The sequence below is a fragment of the Anguilla anguilla genome, chromosome 6 (assembly GCF_013347855.1).
Source record: "Anguilla anguilla isolate fAngAng1 chromosome 6, fAngAng1.pri, whole genome shotgun sequence".
Lineage (NCBI taxonomy): Eukaryota > Metazoa > Chordata > Actinopteri > Anguilliformes > Anguillidae > Anguilla > Anguilla anguilla.
In genome coordinates this window covers 58,039,589-58,065,112 of record NC_049206.1, presented here as the reverse complement: position 1 = coordinate 58,065,112, position 25,524 = coordinate 58,039,589, and the positions used below count along the sequence as shown (strand labels likewise).

Sequence of the window (25,524 nt, the reverse complement as noted above, 5' to 3'; positions counted from 1 at the left end):
GAACTGCAGGGCGGAGCAGCTGATCCCCCAGATGGGTGTCACTTCCTCAGGTGAGCGTCGCGGCCCCCCTAACCCCCCCCCCCCCCCCCCCCCCCCCCCCACCCCCCCTGCCCCTGATATTCAACGTTTTAAAGAGTTGTCTGACTGCCAGACACGGAAGTACATTATCATTGTTTTGTTTTTAAAGTCAGCATACTGGCATGTTTTATTGGCACAAGGGTGAAAACTAACACTCGCATTTAATTGCGGGTTGAAAATGAAAACGAATGTAGATTGTATCTCGTCCCTTCTTACTCTGTGGGACGGCTTCAGATCTTATTGTGCTACTCTGCCAATGCAGTCACCCTTACTCAACCCTTCAGAGACAGGAGAGATATGGCTGGATTCTGATTGGCAGAAATGCTGAACTCAGCCAATCGTGTCGGCTTTCAGGTCAGAGGGTGAAACGTTCCGGTCAGGCAGGTTATTTACTTACTTATTTATTTCAGTGTCAGTTCTGGGATTCACCTTGACCAGACATCCACTGGCGAAAACCTTAAATTGAAAAAGAATTGGTCTCTTTCAGAAACTTGCCGAGGTTCTCCAGCACAGCAGCTTTAGCCCTTGTTGCTGATCATCCCTGGTTATTTATTTCCGTTTTCTTGTTGTGCTTCACTCTTTCTGGCTATTTTTCGTCTATGCTCCGTGGATGACCGCCATTCCAGTGCTAGCAAACAAATCGGCGCCCCACTTTGCATCTTGTGTTTTTGTGTGCCATTACTCAGAGTATTTTTGTAACATAGCTTCTTTTTCACACAGTGTTTCATCCTCGCTGTCACGCAGAAACAGCTCATATGCCGATATGAGAATATTTTCAGCGCGGCAGCCGTTGAGATTCCTGTAGCATCCCCTTAATCGTCTGCTTAGTTATGATAATTCATCGGCTTGTTTATGTAATTTTGTAAACCTCAGTGTGCCTGCTTATTTTGGTTGGTGATTGAGCTGGCTTTTTCAAGCTAATCCTCAAAAAAGGGCAGATATTTTTGGATTTGAGTCATTATCACTGGCAGTTTAAAAACAATATTTACCTGTGTGGAGGAAAGGTTCTGTTTATGTCACCTGTGCTTTTTACTCTCCTCTTGTTTTTTTATTTTTTATGTATTTATGGGAACTGCTGGGTCTTCACCCGCAGTATTTGCATTTTTTATGATTATTATTTTTTGGACTTAGTCTAAGTAATTGCTTCCAATTTAAAAACGAATCCCAACTCCTGTTTCCAAACAGATTATATGATGAGGCTGATGGACCAGGGAGGAAATAGGCTGCGGCTGTAGTGCATGTTATTAAGTCTGCCGATAGCCGTTAGCATGTTATTCTGTGTGGAGTGCTGTGTGTCAAAGGGTTAAACCAGGTGCTGAGCTAGCCGGTAGCATGTTATTGGGTGTAGAGTAGTAGCCTGTTAGCATGCAGTTAAAACTCCTAGTCGTGGCATCCGCGTGTCAGTGAGTGACCGGGGTCTTACTGTGTGCTGTGTGTCTAAGGGTTAAACGTGGTGCTGAGCTAGCCGGTAGCATGTTATTCTGTGTGGAGTGCTGTGTGTATCAGGGTTAAACCAGGTGCTGAGCTAGCCGTTAGCATGTTATTGGGTGTGCAGTAGCCTGTTAGCGTGCCTGGTTGCAGTATCCCTGTGTGTGTGAGTGACCGGGCCTCTCTGTCTCTGGCTCTCAGGGTTAAACCAGGTGCTGAGCTAGCCGGTAGCATGTTATTGGGCGTGCAGTAGCCTGTTAGCGTGGCCTGGTTGCAGTATCCCTGTGTGTGTGAGTGACCGGGTCTCTCTCTCTCTGTCTCAGGGTTAAACCAGGTGCTGAGCTAGCCGTTAGCATGTTATTGGGTGCTGCGTAGCCTGTTAGCGTGGCCTGGTTGCAGTATCCCTGTCTCAGTGAGTGACCGGGCCTCTCTCTCTCTGTCTCAGGGTTAAACCAGGTGCTGAGCCAGCCGGTGGGGGACGGCTCCAGCCCGCTCGACAGCATCATCCAGCGCCTGCAGCAGGAGCAGGACCAGAGGCTGTCCGTGGACACGGCCCCCTCAACCCGGGCCGGAAGAGGTGCTGAACCTGCTTGTTTTTGTTTCGGGGGGAGGGAGGGCTGTGGGCCTGTTTATTTAAAGCACTACTTCAAGAAAAACAAACAATCAAATCCCTGTGGATGATTCCTGACAATCAGATTACAAGTATATTCGTTTGCCACAGTGGAACGCAGTCATGCATAACAACTTATCGCACAAGACATTCATGTACACAAAGATCGTGTTCAAACAATTAATGATCAAGGAGTATTAGTGATGGTAACCCAACACCTTTCATTCCCAATGAAGTAAAAGAAAGAACCAAATGAATTATTTTGGATTCTATTTTGGTTTAGCTGAATATTTCCTTGAAAAAGTTAATGTATCAAGCAGAATTGCAAATTTAACTGCCATCTAAAGAGTAAAAGCATTTAGAATGCATTTTTGACCCGGGTCTGGCCTGTGGTAAACCGTGTGTTCTGTGAGTATTTTGTTCTCGGTTTGGTCTCGGGGCTGATGTCACCGCCCCGCGCTGACCGTCCCGTGCCTGTCTCTCCCCTCCCTCTCTGCGGGCCCGCAGGTTCGGTGGGCTCCCCCACGGAGGTGCACTCCCCGCCCAACGTGGGCCTGCGGCGGAGCGGGCAGATCGAGGGGGTGCGGCAGATGCACAGCAACGCCCCCCGCAGCGAGATCGCCACCGAGCGCGACCTGGTGGCCTGGAGCCGTCGCGTGCTGGTGCCCGAGCTGCCGCCGGGCATCGCCAGGTACGCCCGCCGCCGCCGTCGTCACGGAAACGTCCCGCTGCGTCTGTTACGTCACCTCATTTCAGGGAATATGTGTGAATGTGAAAATGGGCTATATGTTTAAAATATAACGTCCCGCTACGTCTGCATTACCTCTCCTCGCTTCAGTGAAAATATGCGAAAATTGGCAATATATTTAAAATATAAACCCTATATATATATATATATATATATATATGTCACCTGGTAAAATAGGAATAAGGGTCTATGCTGAGCTGGTAATGCAGTGTAGTATTCCATACGTGTTATGAGTGTTGAATTTTATGCAGTTGACTGTGGGGAGCTGTCACCCTGTCCTAAGGCTGTGTCCAGAGCTGAAGATTTTATGCTTAGATTGGACACTGCAGATTCTACACTTAGCATGCACCCTGCAGATTTTAGACTTAGATATCACCCTGCAGATTCTACACTCAGATTGCAGACTTACACTCTGCTATAGAGCCTGTACTCCTGTTAGCAACCGCCTCAGTCTTAGGAGTGCCAGTCATTATTTTCCTCCCAGTTCATGAATAGTCGTGGAAAAACTGACTACGCAGAAATTGTCCATGTAGTCGGCAACAATTTTTTTTTTAATCAAAGGAGCGCATTGTGTTTTTTTAAGTGATATTCAAGTCAGAATTACTTGATATGTTTGCAAGATGGATATGTTTTCAGATGGAAAAACCTAGAAAGTGCACTTTTTGCTAAAGGAAGAACAAGCGAATGTATGTTGAAGATAATCACACCCCCCCCCCCTTTTTGTAAACTGTGCTGTTTACAGTAAGCAGGAGCAATGGCGGACAGCCAGAGGAGAGGAGGAGATCGCCACCTACAGGTCAGAGAAGAGGCGGCGGGCGGTGCCAAGTCACATTCACAGGGAGCCCAAGGTAATCAGACACAGGCTCTGGCTCGCCGCTGGGCACACACACACACACAAGGTTTATTGCTATACTTGTGAGGACTTCCCATTGACTACATTCATTCCGTAACCTCTAACCCTAACCCTAACCCCAACCACTACATGCCTAACCTTAATCCTAACCTTAACCTAATTGTAACCCTAACCCTACGTACTAACCCTAAAACAGCCTCTTGAACTTGGTCCCGACCTTGTGTATTTTTCCTCATCTTTCTATCCTTGTGGGGACATTTGGTTCTCACAAAGATAGTAATACATGTCCACACACACACGCACACACACATACACACAAACACACTCCCACACACACACACACATACACACCCAAATCCCCCCCCCACACACACACACACACAAACTCACACACACACCCGTTCCGACGTCATGTGGAAACTCCTCCATTGGACGCGAGACACAGAAGGTTTTTGGCCGTACGGTCATTTGACCTTTGGGGAAAACTGGCGGCTTCTGTTCCCAACCTGGGCTAACGGATCTCTGGTTTTAAGTGAGATGAATGCCTCAGTGTTCGCACCAATGGAGGATATTTCCGGACGGAAGATTGATCACCCTGGGGAGGCCCTGTGATTATTCATATTTTATTTATTTCTCCATTTATCAAGGACAGCGAACGGTTATGATTAAATTCTGTGGCATGTCATATTACAGCATTTTACCTAGTTTAGCCACTGGCTAATTTCCCTTGGTATCCTCATTGTTGAAGATGTCACAGTTAGATCTTCCCCATCTCCCTTTGTTATTTGAGGCATTCTTAATTGTGTTCTTTAAATGAAAGTTGTTATTGAGGTGGGTATTTACTTAGACATGTACATGGAAGCAGTTAAGAATTCCTGAAGCTTAGGCAAACATGATTTAGCGCTCAATAGTGAAGACATATTTCTGTTGTCTAGAAGTTTCTTGCTCTGTGTGGAGCGTAAATTGTCTTAATTGCAGTTCTTCCAGTTTGTGATCAGGTGGTTATAACAGCTTTGTTCACATTTACACTAATTAAACACTTTAACTGTAACACCATTAGTGAATTATTTTCTTGGCTCCTAGTTAGACTTAGCAGCAACATAAATCACTGTATAAATCACTTACACATTATAAATATGTATTTATCCCGCGGCAGAGCGAGGGTAGGTCATTTATTATCGTGGTAAATAATAACAGTCCTAATATGAATCCCTGTGGGACTCCGAAAGAAGAATGGTGGCTATTATTCATTCAGGAACTTCGATTCCACCTCCCTCCTCATTGTCAGAGAGGTTCAAATAAAACAGCTCAGAGATCAAGACCTTAAGACTAACGGCATCGGAAGCTTTCTTCAGTTCTAAAAAAGACAGCTCCACATTTCTTTTTCCTTACCCAACTCTTAAGTTTAATCCTTTTTCTAAAATAATGTTCTCTCTCCGAGGAACACTTCTGGCGGAGATTATTAATGTCTGTATTTCACTGTAGCGTTTCTTCAGACAGGCACATCCGCTGAAGTTCATTCCCGTAGATTTAGGGGGAATTCAGATTAGATCATGTCAGCCATTTTTTTTGTCTCCACTGAACTCCTGCATTGCATTTTGCCTGTTCAAGAATCCAATCTTCCTGTAGTCACTTTTCTTCTTGTCGTCGTTGTTGTTAATAATTAATTCATTTGGCAGCAGCTATTACCCAGAGAGACCTAAAGTCCACCATGGCAGGATGCATAAATTCCATGTATCGCGCCTGAAAGAAGAAGGGATTCAGTACAGGAAACGGACGATGAAGTATCAAGCTTAAATTAACACACAATCGGTTATACACCAGCATGCAGTTAATTTTTAAATGATTGTTTAAAACAATTGTGATGCTGTTGCGTAGTCGTTAACACTGATCTCTTAACGGTACACGGTGTTCCCCGCCGGCGCGGGTGAGATGGGGTGTCAGATTTTAGGCGTGTGATACGTCCTGGACGTGAGCCTGGGGTTTAATCGTGTGGGTTTTAAGCTCTTGTGATTAGGGGTGTACATTACAGCCAGATGCCCTGAGAAACGGACTCCCATTATTCGCCCCGACCCGCCGCGGAAATTTAAATCGCTTTGAATCTGTGAGCTTTGGGGTCATCGGTAGGATCTATCTGTATTAGTTTTTATTTTTGGGTGAAATTACCAGTTACTTTTCAAATTTATCCATGGCGGAGAAACGTTATGTCTCCGAAGGTTTCGGGCATCTTTAACTGGAGTTTTATTCCAGTTAAGTTGGCACCAAAATAACCTATTTGCGGACGAGGAGGGAGGCCTGTGTGGTGAGGAATGCTTTGAGAAGCGATGGCAATGACATCCCGATGAAATGCTCTTTCATTGCGTTTAATACGTTTTATTCTGTTGTTCCCACACATTTTCACTCTGCTTGCTCTACCGTTACTGTAATCTCTCTCTCCCTCTCTCTCTCTCTCTCTCTCTCTGTCTCTCTTTCTCCGTAATAGTTTCTGGGTAAGCGGCCAGGTCTCTGTGGCTCTTTGATAACTCAACTCTGATTCAGCTGCTCAGGCCTTTGAAGGGCCCTTAAAATATTTGTACTCAGACCAAAAAAAAAAAAAAAAAAAAAAAGCTTTTGATTTCACTCGGAGATCCCTTAAAATCTTGGAACGTTTTACACGGCTGATGCCAGATCCAGTCCTGGAGGGTAGACGTGTGTCCTGGTTTTTTTGGTGCATTTTTGCACTATGGTGTTGTTTAATCTAAAATTAAAAGACCTGCTGAAACTTTGGCCCTCCAGGGCTGCTGTTGTGGATCTCTGGTTTTACACAGAGGGCACCAGCAGTGCTTTGACTGTGTGATGTAGCACACTTCCTGTTTCACAGCGGGGATGAGCAGATTCAGGTGTGGCGACATCACTGGCTCTGCTTCCTCATCATCATCATCATCATTCCACAGCACAGCCCCGGTAGCAGGAGCCCTGTGTTAAAGGGTGATGGGGCAGCAGGGTTGCTGGAGCAGTGTCCCGAACTGCTGGGTTATATCTGTGCTGTTCCCTATGCTCATCGGATTTACCGTCTCCCCTGTGCTCCTCCCCCACCCCCCCACCTCATACCCCCCCCCCCCCCAGCACCACGCCCCAGAGCCCGCGGGGGAGGAGCCCAGGAGGTCCCAGGGAAACCAGCACAGCTACCACACCAGGGCGGCCGTGGAGGAGACCAGCCGGCAGAACGAGGTCGCCGAGGAGGACAACAGCTCCTCCGAGGTAGGCCCGGCCCCGCCCACAGAGCAGTACCCTCATCCACAGCCAATCAGAGATGGGCCCGGCCCCGCCCACAGCGCAGTACCCTCATACACAGCCAATCGGAGCTAGGCCTGGCCCCACCTCCAGAACAGTACCCTGATATACGGCCAATCAGAGATTGCCTGGTCCCGCCCATGGAACGGTATTCTGATATACAGCCAATCAGAGATGGGCCTGGCCCCGCCCACAGATCCGTACTCTGATATACAGCCAATAAGAGATGGGCCTGGCCTGACCCACAGAACAGTACCCTGATATACAGCCAATCAGAGATGGGTCTGGCCTCATCCACAAATCAGTACCCTGGTGTCCAGCCAATCATAAGTAGACCAGAACAGTATCGTGATATAGAGCTGCAAAATAAATATAATGGAAAACGGAATGGAAATATAAGGGAGAATGTAAATTGGATTTGAGAGGGAACCCCATTTTTTTTCTCTTGGCAGGGTGAAGTGGAGGTGCGACCCCAGAGCGGGGACACCTCCGAGGAGGAGAAGGAGGAGGAGAAGGAGCCGTGGCCAGACGACAACAGCAGCTCCAGGTGGGCGTGTCCCCATACCGTTCCCCTCCCTGGCGCTACCGCTGTGCTAGCCCAGTGCTACATCCCCTGATTCAGCTGATCAAAGCCTTGATGGAAGACCTCGATAAGTTCTCTTATTGGATCGGGTGTCGCAGTGCTGGGCTAGAACAAAATCTGGCACTCCACCCGGACACCCCTGTGGTAGCCGAATGATTAATTGACGCGATTAGGGTACTGTACCGTGTTTTGAATGCTTAGAAAGTGGTTTCAGAAAGTCCTGTATGGCCATCTTGGTTTTGGAGGACTGAACTACAAGGTAAAATGTCATGGCCCTAACTGAGATCATCATTATAGGCTGGCTAGGCACCCTTAAGACTGATTTACACTGTGAAGAGTACAGAAGAAAGTCTATTGAAGGAGTAACAGTTTACCGAAACGCCAAGTGCAACCAACAGTCTTGTTTCCTCTAAATGTCTTTATACTGATACCAGCCCTGGGCAGGCCTTTATAGAGCCTCAAAGAGCCCCTGTGTGTATAGCGCAGGCCTTCGACGGCCAGCGTCGCTAACGCTAACGTTGTGGCTCCGCGTTCCAGCGACTACTCCAGCGAGTACTCGGACTGGACGGCCGACGCCGGCATCAACCTGGAGCCGCCGAAGAAGACGAAGGTGCGGCACAAGAAGAAGGCGGCCAGCAGCTCCGAGGAGGACGGGGAGAAGAAGAAGGACAAGGAGAGCAAGAAGGACCGGAAGAAGGAGAAACGAGACAAAGACGGCGCGCTACCAAAGAAGAAGAAGCCAAAGGAGAGGCGGCTGAAGGTGAATTTGAGTCGTGACCTTTGAGTCGAGTTGCAGACCTGCCGGAAAATCAATCGCATATTTTCAATCACATAGAAGTTTTAGAAACTGTGAGAAACATTGAGAAACTGCCTAATTCACAGTTCCAATAAATTCATCCCTCTCTCCTTTTTCTTTCTTTCTTTCCCTCCATTGTTCCCTTTCCCCCTCTCGCTTCCTCTCTCCCTCCTACTCTTCCCCCCCTTCCTTGCTGTCCCTCTCTCTCCCCCCTCCTGCTCTCTCTCTCCCTCTCTCTCTCTCTCCCCCCCTTCCTCCCCCCCTGCCCCTCCCCCCTGTCTCCCCCTCCTGCTCTCTCTCTCCCTCTCTCTCTCTCCCCCCCTGCCCCTCCCCCCTGTCTCCCCCTCCTGCTCTCTCTCTCTCTCTCTCCCCCCTCCCTCCCTCCCTCTCTCAGAGGTTACCGGTGGAGCAGGGTCTGACTCTGGAGGAGTGGCTTCCCTCGGCCTGGATCACTGACACAGTGCCCCGGAGATGCCCCTTCATCCCACAGATGGGCGATGAGGTAATACACACACAAGCACGCACACAAACACACACAGAGACACATACACAATCACACAATCACACAAAAAAGATGTTTCATTTTTCTACCTGCATATTTCCTCCTTCCCTCTCTCCTCTATCTGGCTTTCCCAACCATCTCAGTATGGACTACTGTCTCAGTTTGACTTTGCTTGTCTTATCTGTTATGCAGGAAAAGGCTGGGTTCTGTATCTCCTCTCTCTCTCTTTCTCTCCCTCCCCCTCCCTCACTCTCCCTCTCCCCCTCCCACTCTCTCCCTCTCTCCCTCTCTCCATGTCTGTGACTCTGCTGTAATCCTGTAGTCCTGCACAGTAAAGGCTCTCTCTCTCTCGGCTTCTGTGAGCCAGGCGGGCTTAATTACTGACGTACAGTACAGTACGGCTGTCAGACCAGGAGTGTGCTGGTCTACGCTCCGTTTTTCCTTTTCCTTTGTGATGTGTGAGGTCAGGACGTGTACACAGGAAACCTCTATTAACTCATCCCTTTGTGTGGCCCAGGGCCTTATGGGAAACGGAGTTAACAGACGGGAACAAAAGCCCCCAGGCCCTTTGGGATAAGCGCTACCGGCTCCAGTATAGACTGGAGTATTGATTGATGCGCTGAGTGATTGATTAAGTTTCCCTGGCTGCTCCCGGTAATTGATCTTTAATACTCTGCCGCTGTGTGTTATCTGTGAGCGGCGTGAGCGGCTGTGTCGCTGGGCGGGGGATGATGATGATGCGTTTCCTGTCCCCTGTCCCCCAGGTCTACTACTTCCGCCAGGGCCACGAGGCCTACGTGGAGATGGCCCGGAAAAACAAGATCTTCAGCATAAACCCCAAAAAGCAGCCCTGGCACAAAATGGAGCTGAGGGTAAGCAGGACCCTGCCCGCGACCCCCACCCGCTCCCCCACCTGCATCTGCGCCCCCACCCCCACCTGCACCCTCAGCACTCTGCTCATTAGCGTCCCGCCCCAAAAATGGCCCTTCTGCACTTGTCATTTGTCCAGGTGTTATTAAAAGGCAGGATCTAAATGGACTAAATGGACTGCATTTATATAGCGCTTTTATCCAAAGCGCTTTACAATTGATGCCTCTCATCCACCAGAGCAGTTAGGGGTTAGGTGTCTTGCCCAGGGACACGTTGACACGCCCACTGCAGGGATCGAACCAGAAACCCTCCGACTGCCAGACAACCGCTCTTACCTCCTGAGCTAGGTCGCCACCTACATTCTGTTGTGCTGCAGCTTTCCCCTGCATACCGAATGAGTTTTCAGAATGAGTTCAATCTGGCTGTGTTTTGTATATGTAAACATACAGGCCAACATGCACACTTACATCATTCTTCTAACATCTCTGAATGTGTTTATATATAAAGCTAGAGATATATTCCATCAAGTCTGAAACCTTTTAAGCTCACATTTTGGCCAGTGTGTGATGAGATGTGAGGAGAGCGGTTTAAGAGCTTGTGGGCGTGTGTAAACAGGGCGTACCGGAGAACGGGGTAATTATCCTCCCTGTCCCGATCGGACGGCGTCGCCGGTAACATGAGCTCGTGTTCAGAACAGCCGGAGATACGACCTGCTGGAGCAGGAGGCTCATTAGGGAACGAGACGCGGAGGGAGGAGGAGGGGGAGGAGGAGGGAGCTGGTTGGGGAAGGAGGGGGATGAGGAGGAGGAGGAGGAGGGAGGTGGTGATGGTGGATGAGGAGGTGGAGGGGGAGGGAGGTGTTGATGGTGGAGGAGGAGGGGAGGAGGAGGAGAAGGGAGGTGGTGGTGGTGGAGGAGGTGGAGGAGGAAGAGAAGGGAGGTGGAGGGAGGAGGTGGAGGGAGATGAAGGAGGTGGAGGGAGGTGCGTTAGTCTGACGCAGCCCTGTCTCTCTGTCCGTGTGTCCGTGCAGGAGCAGGAGCTGATGAAGATCGTGGGGATTAAGTACGAGGTGGGCCTGCCCACGCTCTGCTGCCTGAAGCTGGCCTTCCTGGACCCGGACACCGGCAAGCTCACCGGCGGCTCCTTCTCCATGAAGTGAGTCACGCTCCGCCCATGGCGCCTGATTGGCTGCTGCTCTCTAACGGACCTTCTGTCCGATTTCTGCTCACGGGCCACAATGCAAACGCATTGGTCAGGTGTGTGGTAGGGGGACAGTTCTATCAAAGCATTGTGCCCAGGAGGAGGTCATCAGTCTGGGTTTATTCCCCCCCCCCGTGCTCACAGGTACCACGATATGCCCGACGTGATCGACTTCCTGGTTCTTCGGCAGCAGTTTGACGACGCGCGCGACCGGCAATGGAGAATAGGTGAGTCACAGTTCTGTCACTTCCAGGACTCCGCTGTCACCAGCCCCCCTCCACCCCCCACCCCTCCCCTCCCCTCCCCTCGCCACCTTCAAAAGAAAGCAGGAGAGACTGGAAGACTTGGCACACAGGAAATCTTTTCAGAATTTAGAAATAAGAGGCGAAAGTTCAAATTAATGTTCAGTACCCACCTGACCCCCCCACCCCCACCTGAACGCTTGCTGCACGAATTGCGCGTGTTACGCACGTGACAGGGGACAGACGCTCGTTCTGTTTTGTGACAGTAATCAAATTTCGTATTCATGTGAGCCCGTAAAAGGCAGAATAGCTCCTCAGCGCTGAGCTGCGTAATTCTATAGTTTCTGAGCGTGCTCTAGCGCAAGTTGTATGAAGTCAGCGTTATCTCTCCCAAGACTAAAATCACTTAATCTAGCGGAAAACGACGGTATTATCACTTCATCATCTTTAACTCTCGGCGATGAAGTTCCTCTTTATGTTGCAGCTAAGCGGGAGGTGCTAAGGAGGTAAGGGCTGTGGGCGTCTCGGTAGAGCGGCTCCTCTTTGCCGAAACCCTTCGCTGAATTCCCACTGCCAGACTGGTGGTGCTCATGTGTTTACTGTTTGTGTTGGAAACGTGTTAATAAGCTCCAGACGGGTGATCCCAGTGCATAATTATCCACCCGCATGCCTTATCCCCACCAATATTTCACCAATATTTCACTTTCTTTTATACTAGGACATGTATGGTAGATACATTTGTGTGTCTTTACTATTTATTAACCTTTTTTTAAGGTGTGAGATCACAGATATGTGAATAGAATGTTCTTAACTGAACATTCTTATGCTGATGTAACAATCTCTACCGGTGACTGAGAGAAATGGAGTTCTAGAACACTAACAAAAAAAACATTCCATAAAAACCAACTCTTCAAAGGGTTAAAGTGTCTATGATTGTTTACTGGGATATTGACTTAAACCCTCTTAGCTGAGCGGACAGTCTGCCCTTCCTATGTAATTTGCTCACTTTATTCAGACAGGAGGAGAGAATGGAGGGTTACGGATTGAGGTGGGATCACAGAACAGGAAGTGCCGTGGCGGGGATTCAACCCCCGGGCTATGCGGGGGGGGGGGGGTTCATGTACGAGTTGAGAGACTGAGCCACTCGGTCTCCCCGCTTTCTTGAGCAAGCTTGGTCGTTTGTCGTTTGACCGCTAACCGACCGTGTTTCCCCCCCGCAGGAGACCGTTTCCGGTCGGTCATCGACGACGCCTGGTGGTTCGGCACGATCGAAAGCCAGGAGCCCTTCCAGACTCAGTACCCAGACAGTCTGTTCCAGTGCTACAATGTCTGGTGCGTTTAAAAAAAACAAAAAAACACCCGTTTCCCGCCTTTTTTCCTCTTAAACAATGGCCTTAACTGAACATTCTACTGCTGATGTCACAGTCACTACTGGTAACTGAAAGCAGTGGAGTTCTACAACACAAACATTTTAAAAAAGCTATGCTCTTGAAAGAGTTAAATGTGGTCTAATTTCCTTGCTTGCAAAGTAAATATACCTGAGATTCTGTGTTTTGTGATAGCATTTCTACTATAATTATTAAAGTAATAACAAAATAAGTTGAACAACATTGCAGACAGCCAAAGACTTTGAGTGTTGTCAAGCCAATGTGTTGAATTTTTCTCTTTGACTTACACAACGCTTTTACACATTTTGACGACCGCCAGATTCGGCGTGTTATGTAAGAGACCAAAAGGCCTGCTTGCTGTGGTAGTGCTCGCTCTATGTGTGTGTGCCGTGGGGGGGTGGGGATGCGGGGGCGTGCGTGACACCAGCTATAGTGTTTCCCCCGGTTACGTCAAGTTGCGTCATGGTGCTCTCTCTCTCACTCTCTCGCCCCCCATCCCCCCCATCCCCCCCCCCCCCCCAGTTGGGATAACGGAGACACGGAAAAGATGAGCCCCTGGGACATGGAAGTTATTCCTGGAGACGGTGAGTCTCTCTCTCTCTCTCTCTCTCTCTCCTTCACCCTCTCTTTCTGTCCCTTTCCCTCTCTCTCCCCCCCCCTCTCTCTGTCTCTCTCCCTCTCCCCCTCTTTCTCTCTCTCTGTCTCTCTCTCCCCCCTTTCCCTCTCTCTGTCTCTCTCTCCCTCTCTCCCTCTCTCCCCCCTTCCCTCCTCTCTCTCTCTCTCCCTCTCTCCCTCCTCTCTCTCTCCCTCTGTCTCTCTCTCCCTCTCTCCCTCCTTCCCTCCTCTCTCTCCCCCTCTGTCTCTCTCTCCGTCTCTCTCTCTCTGGTAAATTGCCCACTCGCTGACTCAGAAATGTAACAGGCAGTTCCAGGCTAGAATCAGGGGCCGTATCGGGAACAGGAAGTAAATTAGTACACATTGTGACATCACCGTAGAATGAGTGACACGTTCGAGTGTTTCTCCTAAGCCGGTTATTTGCTTTATTTCTGGTAAGCGACGGCAAGCATGTGGGGGGGGGGGGGGGGGTCACCATGGCAACGAGATGCAGGAAATTAATCGTTCAGGACATCACCTTCCATTTACCGCATATGTACACATTCACGTATTTATATATTTATGTATTATTTTTACTGTACAGTTTATTTATGTATCTTTTTACGTAGAATTGTTCACCTAGAGAAGGGGAGCAGGTGTGAATTTTTGCTTGGAATGTTGTGCGTTTTGAACTTCGGAGTCGTAAGAGGTGGAGTGGCGCTGACTCAGGCTATCTAATGTGTGCTCAAACAGCTGGTTGTAAAATCGAGGCGCTGCGCTGGCTGACTCTGTACTCTACCCGTTCCGTATTGACTGGACCCTGTCCCGCTCCTGTGCACCGCTTAATGCCACTGCCTCTTGCATAGTGTCTGCAGCAGAACCTCTGATTTGCACGTTTGCTGAACTCTACCTGTGGTTTCTTGGTTTGGATTTTTGGATCTGTTATCTTGGTCTTTCGTTCGCTTTTGGCTGTTACGACTGTCAGGAAAGCTTGTGTGGTTATGATGTCACCGGGAAGAAGACGACCCTACTCTTTGCTTTGCTAAATTAATTCATAGAAGTCTCGTGCGCTCCAGGCGTGAGTTTTCATCTGTAAAATCGTTCTGGTGTCTGCGATCTGTGCTTGTGCTTGTGTTTTAGTTTTTCTTTCATTTTTTCAGACAACAATACAGTCGTGACTAAAAATAGATTTTTCCGAGAAGGCCTCCCCACCAAGAACTCGTAGTTAATGGATAATGTGTGCTCTCACTTTTGGCTCCAAATTTACAGAAATGCCTTAATATAAAGAGTGCGCTTTAGGTCATTAACATGCGTATGCGTCATATCATTAAACTTCTGTAGTTCACTCCTATTGGCTGAGAAATACTACCTGTAATGTGCTCTCAAAGGCAACGATATGAACTGGCGAAATATAAAAAATAAAAACAAAAACAGTTGTGTCCATTTCAAAGAAGCTGAAAGCTGCTGATTGGGTAAAGTGAAAGGAAGAACGCACAGATTCATACGAGGACTCATTCGGCCAATGAGGAGCTGGCGTCGGACTTCTCCAGCGCTGCCCAAACCGTTTCTAACGGCATCGTTAATGAATAAACGCACCCACGAACGTGTGGGACGGGGGGCTCAGATGCCCCTCTGACTGTACAGGAGTGGATGCTTGTTTTCCTTTCATTTCGCCACTCGTGCAGAAACTCTCACTCCCCTTCCAAAAGTCGTTGAGTTTCACTGGACCGTGATGTGTGCAAGCGATCGGGGGTGCACTTTGTGCCCGGTCCTGTTAGTACTGCCACCTAGTGGTAAGAGAGGGAAGTTTCTCTGAGTGTCTGAAAAGGATCTGTTAATCCTGAATATGACCTGGAAATCTGATGCAGGAGAAGGGCCTTCATTAGATGTAGTTTTAATTTCTGCCCGTCTGTATAGAGAACCAGGCCACCTTTCAGAGTATTTGTGTTTTTTTTTCCTTCAACGTGCAGTAAATTTCTTGATTGCGGGAAGAAGGTATGAATAAAAAGTACGGCTAAAATGAAGCTGGCTTTTTGCCAAACCCAAGAAGAGAGAACTAAATTACCCTTGCGTTAACTCAAATTGTGTTCCTCTGGTATTCCAGAATTTGTTTGTAAACATCCCAAAATATAAATTTTTTCAGAGCCGAAGCGTGTGAAGTACTGGTGTGCACGTTTGTGATCGGCGGAATCCAAGCGAACGTATTCGAGGGCTTGTGGTGCTGAAGTAGGCGTGCTTTGATGATGAATATTTCAGACACTGTTCGCGGGGAGCTCGCAGAGGGGCACCGGCGACACGCACACGGAGAACGCTAGCAGGATTAGCGGCACGGAATCCCTGTTTCTATGACAACCTTGGAATATTTTCGAACCCGGGGAATTATTTAGGAATCAGACCTGAATAAGCACATACACCCAAGTGCCGTGCCGGTGTCATGTACTGTACCAGTCTGTCTGAAACGTGGAAGAGTGCAGCCGAATTAGAGATCTCTGCTTCTGCTTAGGTCAGAATAGTGTTCACTGTGTGAACTGTGTTCTTGGCTAGAAATAGCTGTACAAAATAAGCATTGTACCTTACTGAACCTGTGTTTAGCAGTTGTCTATGACCATGAAATGCACTTTTTGTACGTCGCTTTGGATAAAAGCGTCTGCCAAGTAAATGTAATGTAATGTAGTCCCGTCCCTGTTTTCACCTTTGCTGTGAACACAGAGCAGGAGAACTCCGCTGTAGCCTTTAACTGGGCTCTACGCTCACAGTTTTATCCAAGGAGCTCACACGTGGTCCTAAGCTGAAAAATATAGGGGGCACACTAATGCATCCCAGTTTGTAGTTGTACTCCTAAAAATTATTTTTCCAGTTAGCAGACATCAAATTTCCGGGAGAAAATTCTTCTTAAAATGGGATAAACGCAGAGCCCCTGCTTTCAGCGCGGTTTGTTGTCTGGCAAGTGAAATGGTTTGTGGGATTGCCCTGAGAATCGCGTGAACGTCTGTCCGTGCTGCTTTGCCGTGTTTTTAGGAAAGAAAACGAAGAGTCCAGAGATGTAATGGGTTTTAAGAGCGGCTCAGTAAAGGGACTGTGGTGTGTTAAAATCCAGAGATGTGTGGGGTCGCGTCCCCGTGTTTGTTGTAGCGAAATGTTCTCTAGCTAATTGCTCCTAACGGACCGTTTAGAGTGAACACAGGGAGTGTTTCCTGGGAAAGCAGTGTATTTATTTTCTTTACATGCTATATTTTGTTCATTTTTAAATCAGAACCCCCTCCACCGCACCCCTACCCCCCAACTGAACCCAGTCCCACCAGTCATGGTGCAGTGTAGACAGTGTGCATTATCAGAACGTCTATCGGGTAGTATGTAGGGGAAGAGGGGGAAATGCAGAGTCAGCATTTTCTTGCTTTTTGCATGTAAATGGGCTGTAATGTAATATTAGCTCAGCCAGTGTTAGGGGAAGTGGGGGGGTGGAGGGGCTGCGGGCGGGGGGGAGGGGCGAGGGGGGGTTCGCGGGACGGTGTGTGACTGAGGAATGGATCCTCTCATCGCTCCCAGAATCTTCCGCCCAGCCGTACGGCAGGTGTAATAAAGCAGTGATTACGGGGTCCGATTAGGGGGCACTTTCCGGATCAGCGGGGGGGGGGGGGGGGGGGGGGGTCTCATCGGTCCGCCAGGCACCGCTCAGGGGAACACGCGGATAACGTCGCTAAGGTTTTATGGAAGATGCTGTCCTTTCTGTATCCCTCTTTCTCTCTCTCCCATCCATCACCCCTGTTCTCCCTCTATTCCCTCTCTTCTCTTTTCTCTCTTCCTTCTTTTTCCCACTGTCATCACCCTCCTCTCTCAGTCTTTCATCTTTCATCCCTCTCTCATCCACCTCATCTCCCTCTCCTCTCTCTCTCTCTTCCTCTGTCATCGGTCTGTCACCCCTCCCCCCTCTCTCAATTAAATTCAGTTGAGTTCAATATGCCTTATTGGCATGAAATACATACAGTGAATTGCCAAAGCTTCATATACAAAAGAAAACGATTTCATATAGAAGGCGAATAAATGCATTTATTTACTGTAATTGTGATCCTCGCGAGTTGAACAGGTAAATGCACTGTACCGTGTATCTGAGGGGGGGTTATACCGTTGTTTGGAGGTTTCTCTCCGTCCCTCTCTCTCTCTCACACACAAACATGCGAGATGCATACAGAGCATGTCCCCGCTTTGCCGGAATCTTCCAGGATGCACACTGCACACTCCAGTCCTCCCGTCCCCGCAGACACAAATCAATACCTTGTATGATAAGAGCTGTGGTGGGTCAGTCTGTTGGGAGATTGGGGGGGGGGGGGGGGTGTCTGGATTTAGAGCACGGTTTGGATAACGGCAAAAAAAGAAGAAGCAAATTCTCATTGGAGTGGTTGAACGGCTAAAGCTAAAGCTGTTTCTTCTCTTTCAGAGATATAGCGATAGTTAAGACTTTAACTGCCGTGAGGTTTTTAAGAATGCCGCTCGTTTAAAAACGTGGTCTCCATCCAGTTCTTTGTGTGTTTCTGATCTATTGTGGTGATTGTTTTTTATTTTCCAAAACCTCTTGGTGGTTACCGTTACTTTAATCCCTTCCATCTTTAGAACATCGTCATGGTGACCAAAACAAGCTTTTGTGTGACACTGAAGTAGACGCCTCTCCTGTTAGCAAGGTTATAGCACTGCGTGGATCCATGAAAACAAGCAGGATGTACACTTGCTGTTTTTAGTAAAGCGCATTTTTAACAATTTAAACAATATTATGCCTTTAAAGGTTAGTAATTTTTGAGTGGTTAAATAATTGTATATAATGGAGGTAATTGCATGGTTTGTGCAGAGGTAATGGTTTTTAGCTAATGCCCCATCGTAAAGAAAATGTTGCAGAAAGGTAATGGAAGAAAAAAATGCAACGTGTGTCTAATTCCAGTTCTGCTAATGTCCTCATCCTGCACACAGTCACACAGTCATAACCATGAGTCTTACAACAACCGAAGCGCAGTTTTACACAAAATGTGGATACAAAAAAAATCCAAAAACACCAAATTAAAAACAAATCAGTGGTGCATTAATGAAATTATTAAATAATAATAATAATAATAATTAAAAAAAATAAATTAAAAAAAGTTCAGTAGTAAAGCCAAACTGGATCTAAGGGTGGGGGGGGGGGGGGGCGGTGATAAATCCTGAACAGAATGATACAGTGGGTAATGAAATGAGGCCTCATTACATTACATTACATTTAGCCGTTTAGCCATTTAGCCATTTAGCCGACGCTCTTATCCGGTGCGACTTCCACTGCGCGCGTTCTTTACATACAGTCCATTTACACCATAGGATATTTACTGAAGCTGTTCGGTTTAATGGCCGCCTTCTGTGGTACAATGGCCGTACCCCCTCCTGGGAATAAAACCCCATAACCTCAGAGATACATGCCCTGCTCCCTAACCATAATGCTGCCGGCCCCGCAGAATAGCTCCTCTGTTCCGGATATTCTGTAATAACGCTCCGTCATTTGGCGATTATAATGCTATTTAGCAAGCCCAGATATTAAAGCACAGTCAGCTGCCTGTATTAACGTCACCCACAGTGTTAGCCATTTATACTGGTAAAAACTAATGAAAGAAATCATTTGCTAGTTTGCGCAATAATGTTGTAGACAATTGCTAGTTTGTTTAAAAATAACGGAGTAATAACAATGCTAGATACGTTAAATGACTGTTAAAACATTTAGGGAGAATGATTACATTTTTTACGAAATTGTTGTCATTAACAATACTCCCAATTGTGTTCATCTTTTACGGTTATAATGAACTGCAGAAGATGAACGGCCCTAGTATGTTTTTAGGCTATATTTGTAATGGTTCTCGAGTTATGCTGTACATCGTGATCGTTTTCATAATCTGTGGGGAGGCTTGTCAGCATTTCATCGCGGCGACTTTATTCTGTAGCTCACACGAAAACGCTCGAGATTGAAAGATAGTGCTCCTTTAAATGACGGCGCTGTTGTTGACGAGTAAAATAACTTATGTTATGTTATGTTATGTGACTGTTCACCAGCAGGGCGCAGTGAGCAGCGTGGCAATCTGCTTTGTGTCTGGAACGTCAGCTGTCCGATAGCGATGCTTCAAAGATGCACAGTACAAATTAAGACGTCTGAATGAATGAATTTATAAACCAGTTATTAATATCACACTCACATTTTAGCTGTGATAATGAAACTTTTCATTTTCTTTTTTTCGTGCTCCATGGGATGGGAACAAGTTTTGCGGCTCAGGCGCACTAGGGGGTGTCTCTACGTTGAGGGTATAAATTCACACATAAATTGTTTTTGTTTCCTGGTGGAATATCTCTTTAGCAGAGCTGAAGGCTAGCAGTTTCATACGGGAGTTGGTGAGCATGGCAAGGGCGGGGGGGGGGGGGGGGGGGGGAGCTGCGTTTTTAACGATGGGGTGGAATAAGAACGCTTCTGCCAATTATTCCGAGTGCCCCCTTCCTTTCATGAGGCCTCCTGTGTGTGACTGTCCGCGGGACTTGAGCTCCTGTTAGCTTATTGGTTTCTGAGTCGCGTGTCGGGGGACTTAGTGGGAGGACTTAGCATCTCATGGGATGAGTGGGGGCGGGGGGGGGATCAGATTTGGAAGTGTAGGGTGTAATGCCCCACCCCCTGCCCCTGTTCCCATCCCTGTCAACACCCCTGCTCTCCACATCCATCCCCTGCCCAATCCTGGTCCCTGTCCCTGCCCCTTTAACATGTCCCACCACTTACTCTATCCCCGCCCCTTTACTCTGTCTCCGCCCCTTATCCTGTCCTTCTTTCTGTCTCTGCCTCTGTCTTTGTCCACTCCCATTTCCTTCTCCCTACCCATTTTTGTCTCTGCCCCTCTGTTCTGTCTCCACCCCTTTACCCTGTCCCCGCCCCCTGTTTCTATGCCTGCTGTTGCTATTGGTGATGCTCTGTACTGTTGCTACACAGTGTAGCTGACCTCTTTAACCCAGGGACGTGAGTCCCACAGAAGCCCTGTCCAGGTTTTTGGGACCCCCCTGTGACTCTGTACTAAAACGGGGCGTTTCCCTAACCCGTCCAGGCCGCGCTGACCCGCTGTCTGTCCCGCCCCCAGCGCTGTTCCCGGACGAGCTGGGGCTCAGCGTGCCCCTGTCCGAGGAGGAGCACCGGGAGCTCCTCTACGTGCCCCTGGAGGGGGAGTGGGGCTCCCGAAACCGTAACGCCGAGTGCGAGCGCATCATCACCGGGATCGACCAGCTGATCACGCTCGGTGCGTATCCCTCGCCGGGCGAACTCAGCCGCTCCGTCCTTCCGTGATTCCATTTAAATGACCTTCATTATCTTCTCATTCGTTGTTTTTCTTGTTGTTGTTCCCCTCTTCCCCCTCCCCCCCCACCTCAGATATCGCGGCCCCGTTCGCCGTGCCTGTGGACCTCCAGGCGTACCCGACGTACTGCACTGTAGTGGCCTATCTCACCGACCTCAGCACCATCAGAGAGAGGCTGAGGAACCGCTTTTACAGGTGAGCTCGGCCTCCACAGCGACTTCTGAAATACGCCGTATGAAAATTGACTGCTTGATTGATTAACAGATTGATTACTGGATCAATATGTTGGAGTGTCGAGTTCGGTTGTATCGTGTGCATTCAGCATGGTCTGGAGATGATCGTTTTCTTTTGGAATGTCTGTGTTCCGTGTGTGCTGGAGGTGTTTGTAGTCTTTTGGAATGTTTGTTTCAGTGTGTTCTGGAGGTGATTGTAGTCTTTTGGAATGCTTGTATTGAGTATGTTATGGAGGTGATTGGTGATTAATTCATTTCTGTTGCCATGGCAGGCGGATGTCATCGTTGATGTGGGAGGTCCGCTACATAGAACACAATGCACAGACCTTCAACGAACCCGGAACACCCATCGTCAAAACAGCCAAATTTGTGTCAGATCTAATGCTGCAGTTTATCAAGTAAGCATCTTTTTAATTCCTTTGATTGGATAGATTTTTTTTTCCCCCTCAAGGTTTTTAGTTGTGGTTTATGAAATCATTTTTACCTGTTGAATACCTAAATATGTTTAATCTTACTGGCACTACCCCAATCAAAGCGCGATATTCTGGAATGTTGTGAATATTGTGATATAAATTTAACTTTCGCAATTTCATGGTCTTACACACGCATTTCCTGTTTCTTTTTTTCTCTGAACCAGGGACCAAAGTTGCACCGATATAATTCCTCTGTACAACAGCATGAAGAAGGCAGCTTTCTCTGATACAGAGGAGGTGAGCTGTTTACCTGTGTTTACCTGTGTTTACACAGTGCTCTGGCAGTCTGCCTGTGCTTTTACTGCATTTCAGTTCTTCGCTTAGTCATGGAGTTCCTGCTCTCTGTGTCCTACTTCCAGGGTGGAAATTAACTTGATGTAGAATTAGTTCTTTTTATGTTTTTGATGTAGACTTCATTTAACTAGGGATGCCTCATTGAGAGTAAAATCTCTTCGCCTGGAAATGATTGTGGCTAGATTGACAGCAGGTTCGGACAGTACAATCGCAGTGTAAACAGAGAAATCGCAAGGCTAACCTGCAGCTGGGGTTGATGTCACAGTGTTGCGGTCTCACGCTGTTGCAGGAGGAAGAGGAAGATGAGGCACCGGGAACCTCCACACGGAAGAAGAAGGTTGGGATTTCCCTCTCGTTTCCCCTCTAGTTTCTCTCCGTTCAGTTCTTAAATACGCCATTTTAAAGTCCCGGTGTTTTGTGATGAAGCGATCTATTTATTTAAGTGGCCATTATTACCCATATAATCCCTTTATGATGTTTGAAGATAACAGGGAACGAGCGTGCGTGCATGCGTGTGTGTGTGTTTGTGTGTATGTGAGTGTGTGTGCGTGCGTGTGTGTGTGTATGTGAGTGTGCGCGTGCGTGCTGTATGTGTGCGTGTACGCGCGCGTGTGTGTGTATGTATGTGTGTGTGTGTGTGTGTGTGTGTGTGTGTGTGTATGTGAGCGTGCCCGAGTGTGTGTGTGTGTGTGTGTGTGTGTGTGTATGTGAGCGTGCCCGAGTGTGTGTGTATGTGTGTGTGTGTGTGTGTTTGTGTGTATGTGAGTGTGTGCGTGCGTGCGTGTGTGTATGTGAGTGTGTATGTGTGTGTGTGTGTGTACATGCTCCAGAGCTGACCCCCCCTCCCCTCCCTCCCCAGGAGCAGAAGCCCATGATGAGGAAGCTGCGGAATAAGACGCAGGCGTTCAGTGTGAGGGCCTGGAGGACGCGCTGTAAGGAGCTGCTGGACCTCATCTTCCAGTGCGAGGACTCCGAGCCCTTCCGCCAGCCCGTGGACCTGCGGGAGTACCCGGTACCCCCCCCCCCCCCAAAAACCCTACACACACACACCCTAACCACGCCCGCCCCCCTAAAACCCTAAATACACACACCCTAAACAGGCCTGCCCCAAAAACCCTACACACGCACCCTAACCAGGCCCGCCCCCTTAAAACCCTAAATACACACACCCTAACCAGGCCCGCCCCCCTAAAACCCTACACACGCACACCCTAACCAGGCCCGCCCCAAAAACCCTAAATACACACACCCTAACCAGGCCCCCCCCAAAAACCCTAAACACGCACACACCAAAAACCCTAAACACACACACCCTAACCACACCCCCCAACCTATAACCACACCCACCTAAACTCCACCATGACCCCTACTCACACCACTCCTACATACCCTAACCGCACCCACCCAAAAAGACACCCTATCCTCTAACTAATACCACACACACACACACCCCTTAACCCTTTAACATTGATTTGAGAAGCAGGTCACGGTTCAAATAAAAGCAAAGTCGGACCTAATGAATTATCAGCTGTCAGAAGCAACCCAGCGTCCAGTGTGACCGCAGAACCAGACTATACCTTCATTTACTCTCTCCACTGCTTTTCTAATGAAACTAATGGGCCAAGCGGTTCGTAATGATCTCTGTTAGAACTGATAGGGACATACTGTGGTTAAAAGCATAGGTCAAAGAATAGTTCTTTCTTTCTTTGTTGAAAAAGCTACTCCTCACTCTAGGGATTGTGTACGATTCTTGCGATTCGAAACTGAGAGCGTTGTGAAGGGGGAACTGTTTTGTGGTCTAACCGTTTATTGAGGTCGTTAGAACCGTATGCGTTCTGTTTGTGCTCCGATTCGCTCACCTGTTTAGTCGCGACGACAATGAATTCTGTTCAGGCTTTTTTAACTGTCATTTTTTAAATGTGTTGAAAAATGCAGAGCGATTAATTATAATGACTAATTGTACTGTGGATACCCTCATCCAGGCCTCACTCTTTCAAAAAATGTTTTTAGAAGTTACATCATTTTGTGAAGAGTTTTTGTTGAAGTTCAGTAGCTTAGGATTGAAACCCAGAACCCCCTGGTGAACCCCCCCAGTTCTCTTGTTTCCATGGAAACACTGACCCCGCCAGGAGCATGTTAAGAGTTTGTTAAGTGTGTGTTAAGAGGGTGCTAATACTCTGCTGCGTTGGGGTCCTTTGTCGCACATCACGTCGTGTAACGGGCTGTCGTTCGTTCAGGACTACCGCGACATCGTCGACACCCCGATGGATTTCGGGACGGTCCTGAAGACGCTGCTGGCGGGGAACTACGAGTCGCCCATCGAGCTGTGCAAGGACGTCCGGCTCATTTTCAGCAACTCCAAGGCCTACACCCCGAGCAAGAAGTCCAGGGTACGAGAGTCGGGTCGTGCTGCCGTACTCCTCACTGCACCGACTAACGCACGACTCATTTATACTAAGACTCTCATTTCTAAGCCGGTGTTCTAGAACTCAGTTGCTTTCGGTTACCAGCAGTGATTGTGACATCAGCATTAGAATGTGCAGATAACAACATTCTAATCACATATTTGTGATCTCACACCTTAAAGGGCTAAAGGTGCCGTTTGCAGGCTGAGTGGCACTGCGAATACGCTGCTTTTGACATTTGACCTTTGACCCCCCGCGCCCCCACGTCTCGCTGCAGATCTACAGCATGAGCCTGCGGCTGTCCGCCCTGTTTGAGGAGCACGTCACCGCCATCCTGTCGGACTACAAGTCGGCGCACCGCTTCCAGGCGGCCAACAAGCTCCCCAGCCTGCGGAACAAACGAGCGCGCAGCCCGTCCCCTGCTAGCAGCACCGCGTCCAGGTGAGGGGGATTGTGGGTAACGTAGTTGTAATGTTCAGAATCATCCTTCTCATTCTTATTCTTCTCTCTGCCTCCTTATTTTTGTTATAGTTTAATAGTAAATTTAGTAGATGGAGTTTGTGGTAGATGCAGTTTATAGTAAATTTAGGGAATGTAGATTTATGGAACATGTAGTTAATAGTAGTTGTAGTTCATACTAGAGTTAGGAGAGATGTAGTTGAAAATTATAGTGGATTTAGGAAATGTAGTTTATAGTATATGCAGTTTGTAGCAGTTGTAGTTTATACTAGATTAAGGATATGTAGTTTATTGTAGATGCCAGATTTCAAAACATATTAACATTGTAATATAAAGGAAATGTAGAACTAGGGGGTGTGAGTTAATTGGTCTGTTATTACTTCTTCTGAGCGCGCTCTGTTCCCCCCTCAGCCCCGAGCGGAAACGAAGGGTCACCAGGGCCCCCGCGAAGCCCGAACCGGTGGCCTCGTCCCTCTCGACGGGCCCCTCGCGGCCCCAGGCCCTGCGGCAGAACCTGCCGCTGGTGAACGGGAGGGCGGAGTCGCAGGCGCCCGTCCGAACCCGTAGCTCCGCCCGCTTCGGCAACCACTGCCCCGCCGAGCCGCCCGCCGCCTCCGCCGCGCCCCCCGTCCCCGCCCACGGCAAGACAGGTAACCCCGCCCACCTGCCGGAGAGGAGGGTGTGTGTCAGAGGAGCCGTACGGCTGGAACGCATCAGCGCCGGCCCGGGTCAATAAAGACCTTTTTTTTTAACTGTTTACTTTCCGTTCTCAAACCTTCTGTCTTTCGTTCTCGTAGGTGAGTTTAGTGAGTGTGTGAGCTCACTATCACTAAGAACTTTACATCCCAAGAACATCACAGCCCCAGAACTTTACATCCATTGTGTTTATGTGTGTGTGTGTGTGTGTGTGTGAGAGAGAGAGAGAGAGAGAGAGAGGCGCATCTGACAGAGGTGAAAGTTACGGTCTTTCTGTCTTTCGTTCCCGTAGCGACAGAAACGCCCAAATACCTCAGAGCCCACAACTCGATATCGTCGCCGAGCGTCTCCAACGACGCGGACGGCGCCAGGGGCTCCTCGACCGCCGACATCGCCAGGGCGACGCGGCGGAAACTGAGAACGCCGGTCCGGCACCAGCCAGGTGAGGCGGGCGTCACCTGGCGC

At 48.5% G+C, this 25,524-nt stretch overlaps 1 protein-coding gene across 7 annotated transcripts in view; it reads left to right on the top strand.

The window, feature by feature from the left end:
- The window catches only part of phip (pleckstrin homology domain interacting protein), a 57,820-nt gene that overhangs the window by 26,443 nt on the left and 5,853 nt on the right, over window positions 1-25,524 (top strand). For 4 of the 7 annotated variants that reach the window (XM_035422437.1, XM_035422436.1, XM_035422433.1 and 1 more), the window contains exons 17-39: window positions 1-50; window positions 1,952-2,083; window positions 2,624-2,807; window positions 3,607-3,712; window positions 6,823-6,957; window positions 7,443-7,537; window positions 8,111-8,333; window positions 8,764-8,871; window positions 9,636-9,743; window positions 10,772-10,896; window positions 11,086-11,168; window positions 12,404-12,515; window positions 13,094-13,155; window positions 20,254-20,442; window positions 20,574-20,694; window positions 21,005-21,130; window positions 21,370-21,442; window positions 21,789-21,836; window positions 22,359-22,511; window positions 23,737-23,889; window positions 24,182-24,345; window positions 24,775-25,013; window positions 25,352-25,501. The exon at window positions 1-50 is cut by the window's left edge and continues 176 nt beyond it. In XM_035422437.1, the coding sequence (XP_035278328.1) occupies window positions 1-50; window positions 1,952-2,083; window positions 2,624-2,807; window positions 3,607-3,712; window positions 6,823-6,957; window positions 7,443-7,537; window positions 8,111-8,333; window positions 8,764-8,871; window positions 9,636-9,743; window positions 10,772-10,896; window positions 11,086-11,168; window positions 12,404-12,515; window positions 13,094-13,155; window positions 20,254-20,442; window positions 20,574-20,694; window positions 21,005-21,130; window positions 21,370-21,442; window positions 21,789-21,836; window positions 22,359-22,511; window positions 23,737-23,889; window positions 24,182-24,345; window positions 24,775-25,013; window positions 25,352-25,501 (2,939 nt within the window). The remainder of the gene's footprint in view (window positions 51-1,951; window positions 2,084-2,623; window positions 2,808-3,606; window positions 3,713-6,822; window positions 6,958-7,442; window positions 7,538-8,110; window positions 8,334-8,763; window positions 8,872-9,635; window positions 9,744-10,771; window positions 10,897-11,085; window positions 11,169-12,403; window positions 12,516-13,093; window positions 13,156-20,253; window positions 20,443-20,573; window positions 20,695-21,004; window positions 21,131-21,369; window positions 21,443-21,788; window positions 21,837-22,358; window positions 22,512-23,736; window positions 23,890-24,181; window positions 24,346-24,774; window positions 25,014-25,351; window positions 25,502-25,524) is intronic. The other 3 variants (XM_035422440.1, XM_035422438.1, XM_035422439.1) reach the window with 1 other exon arrangement.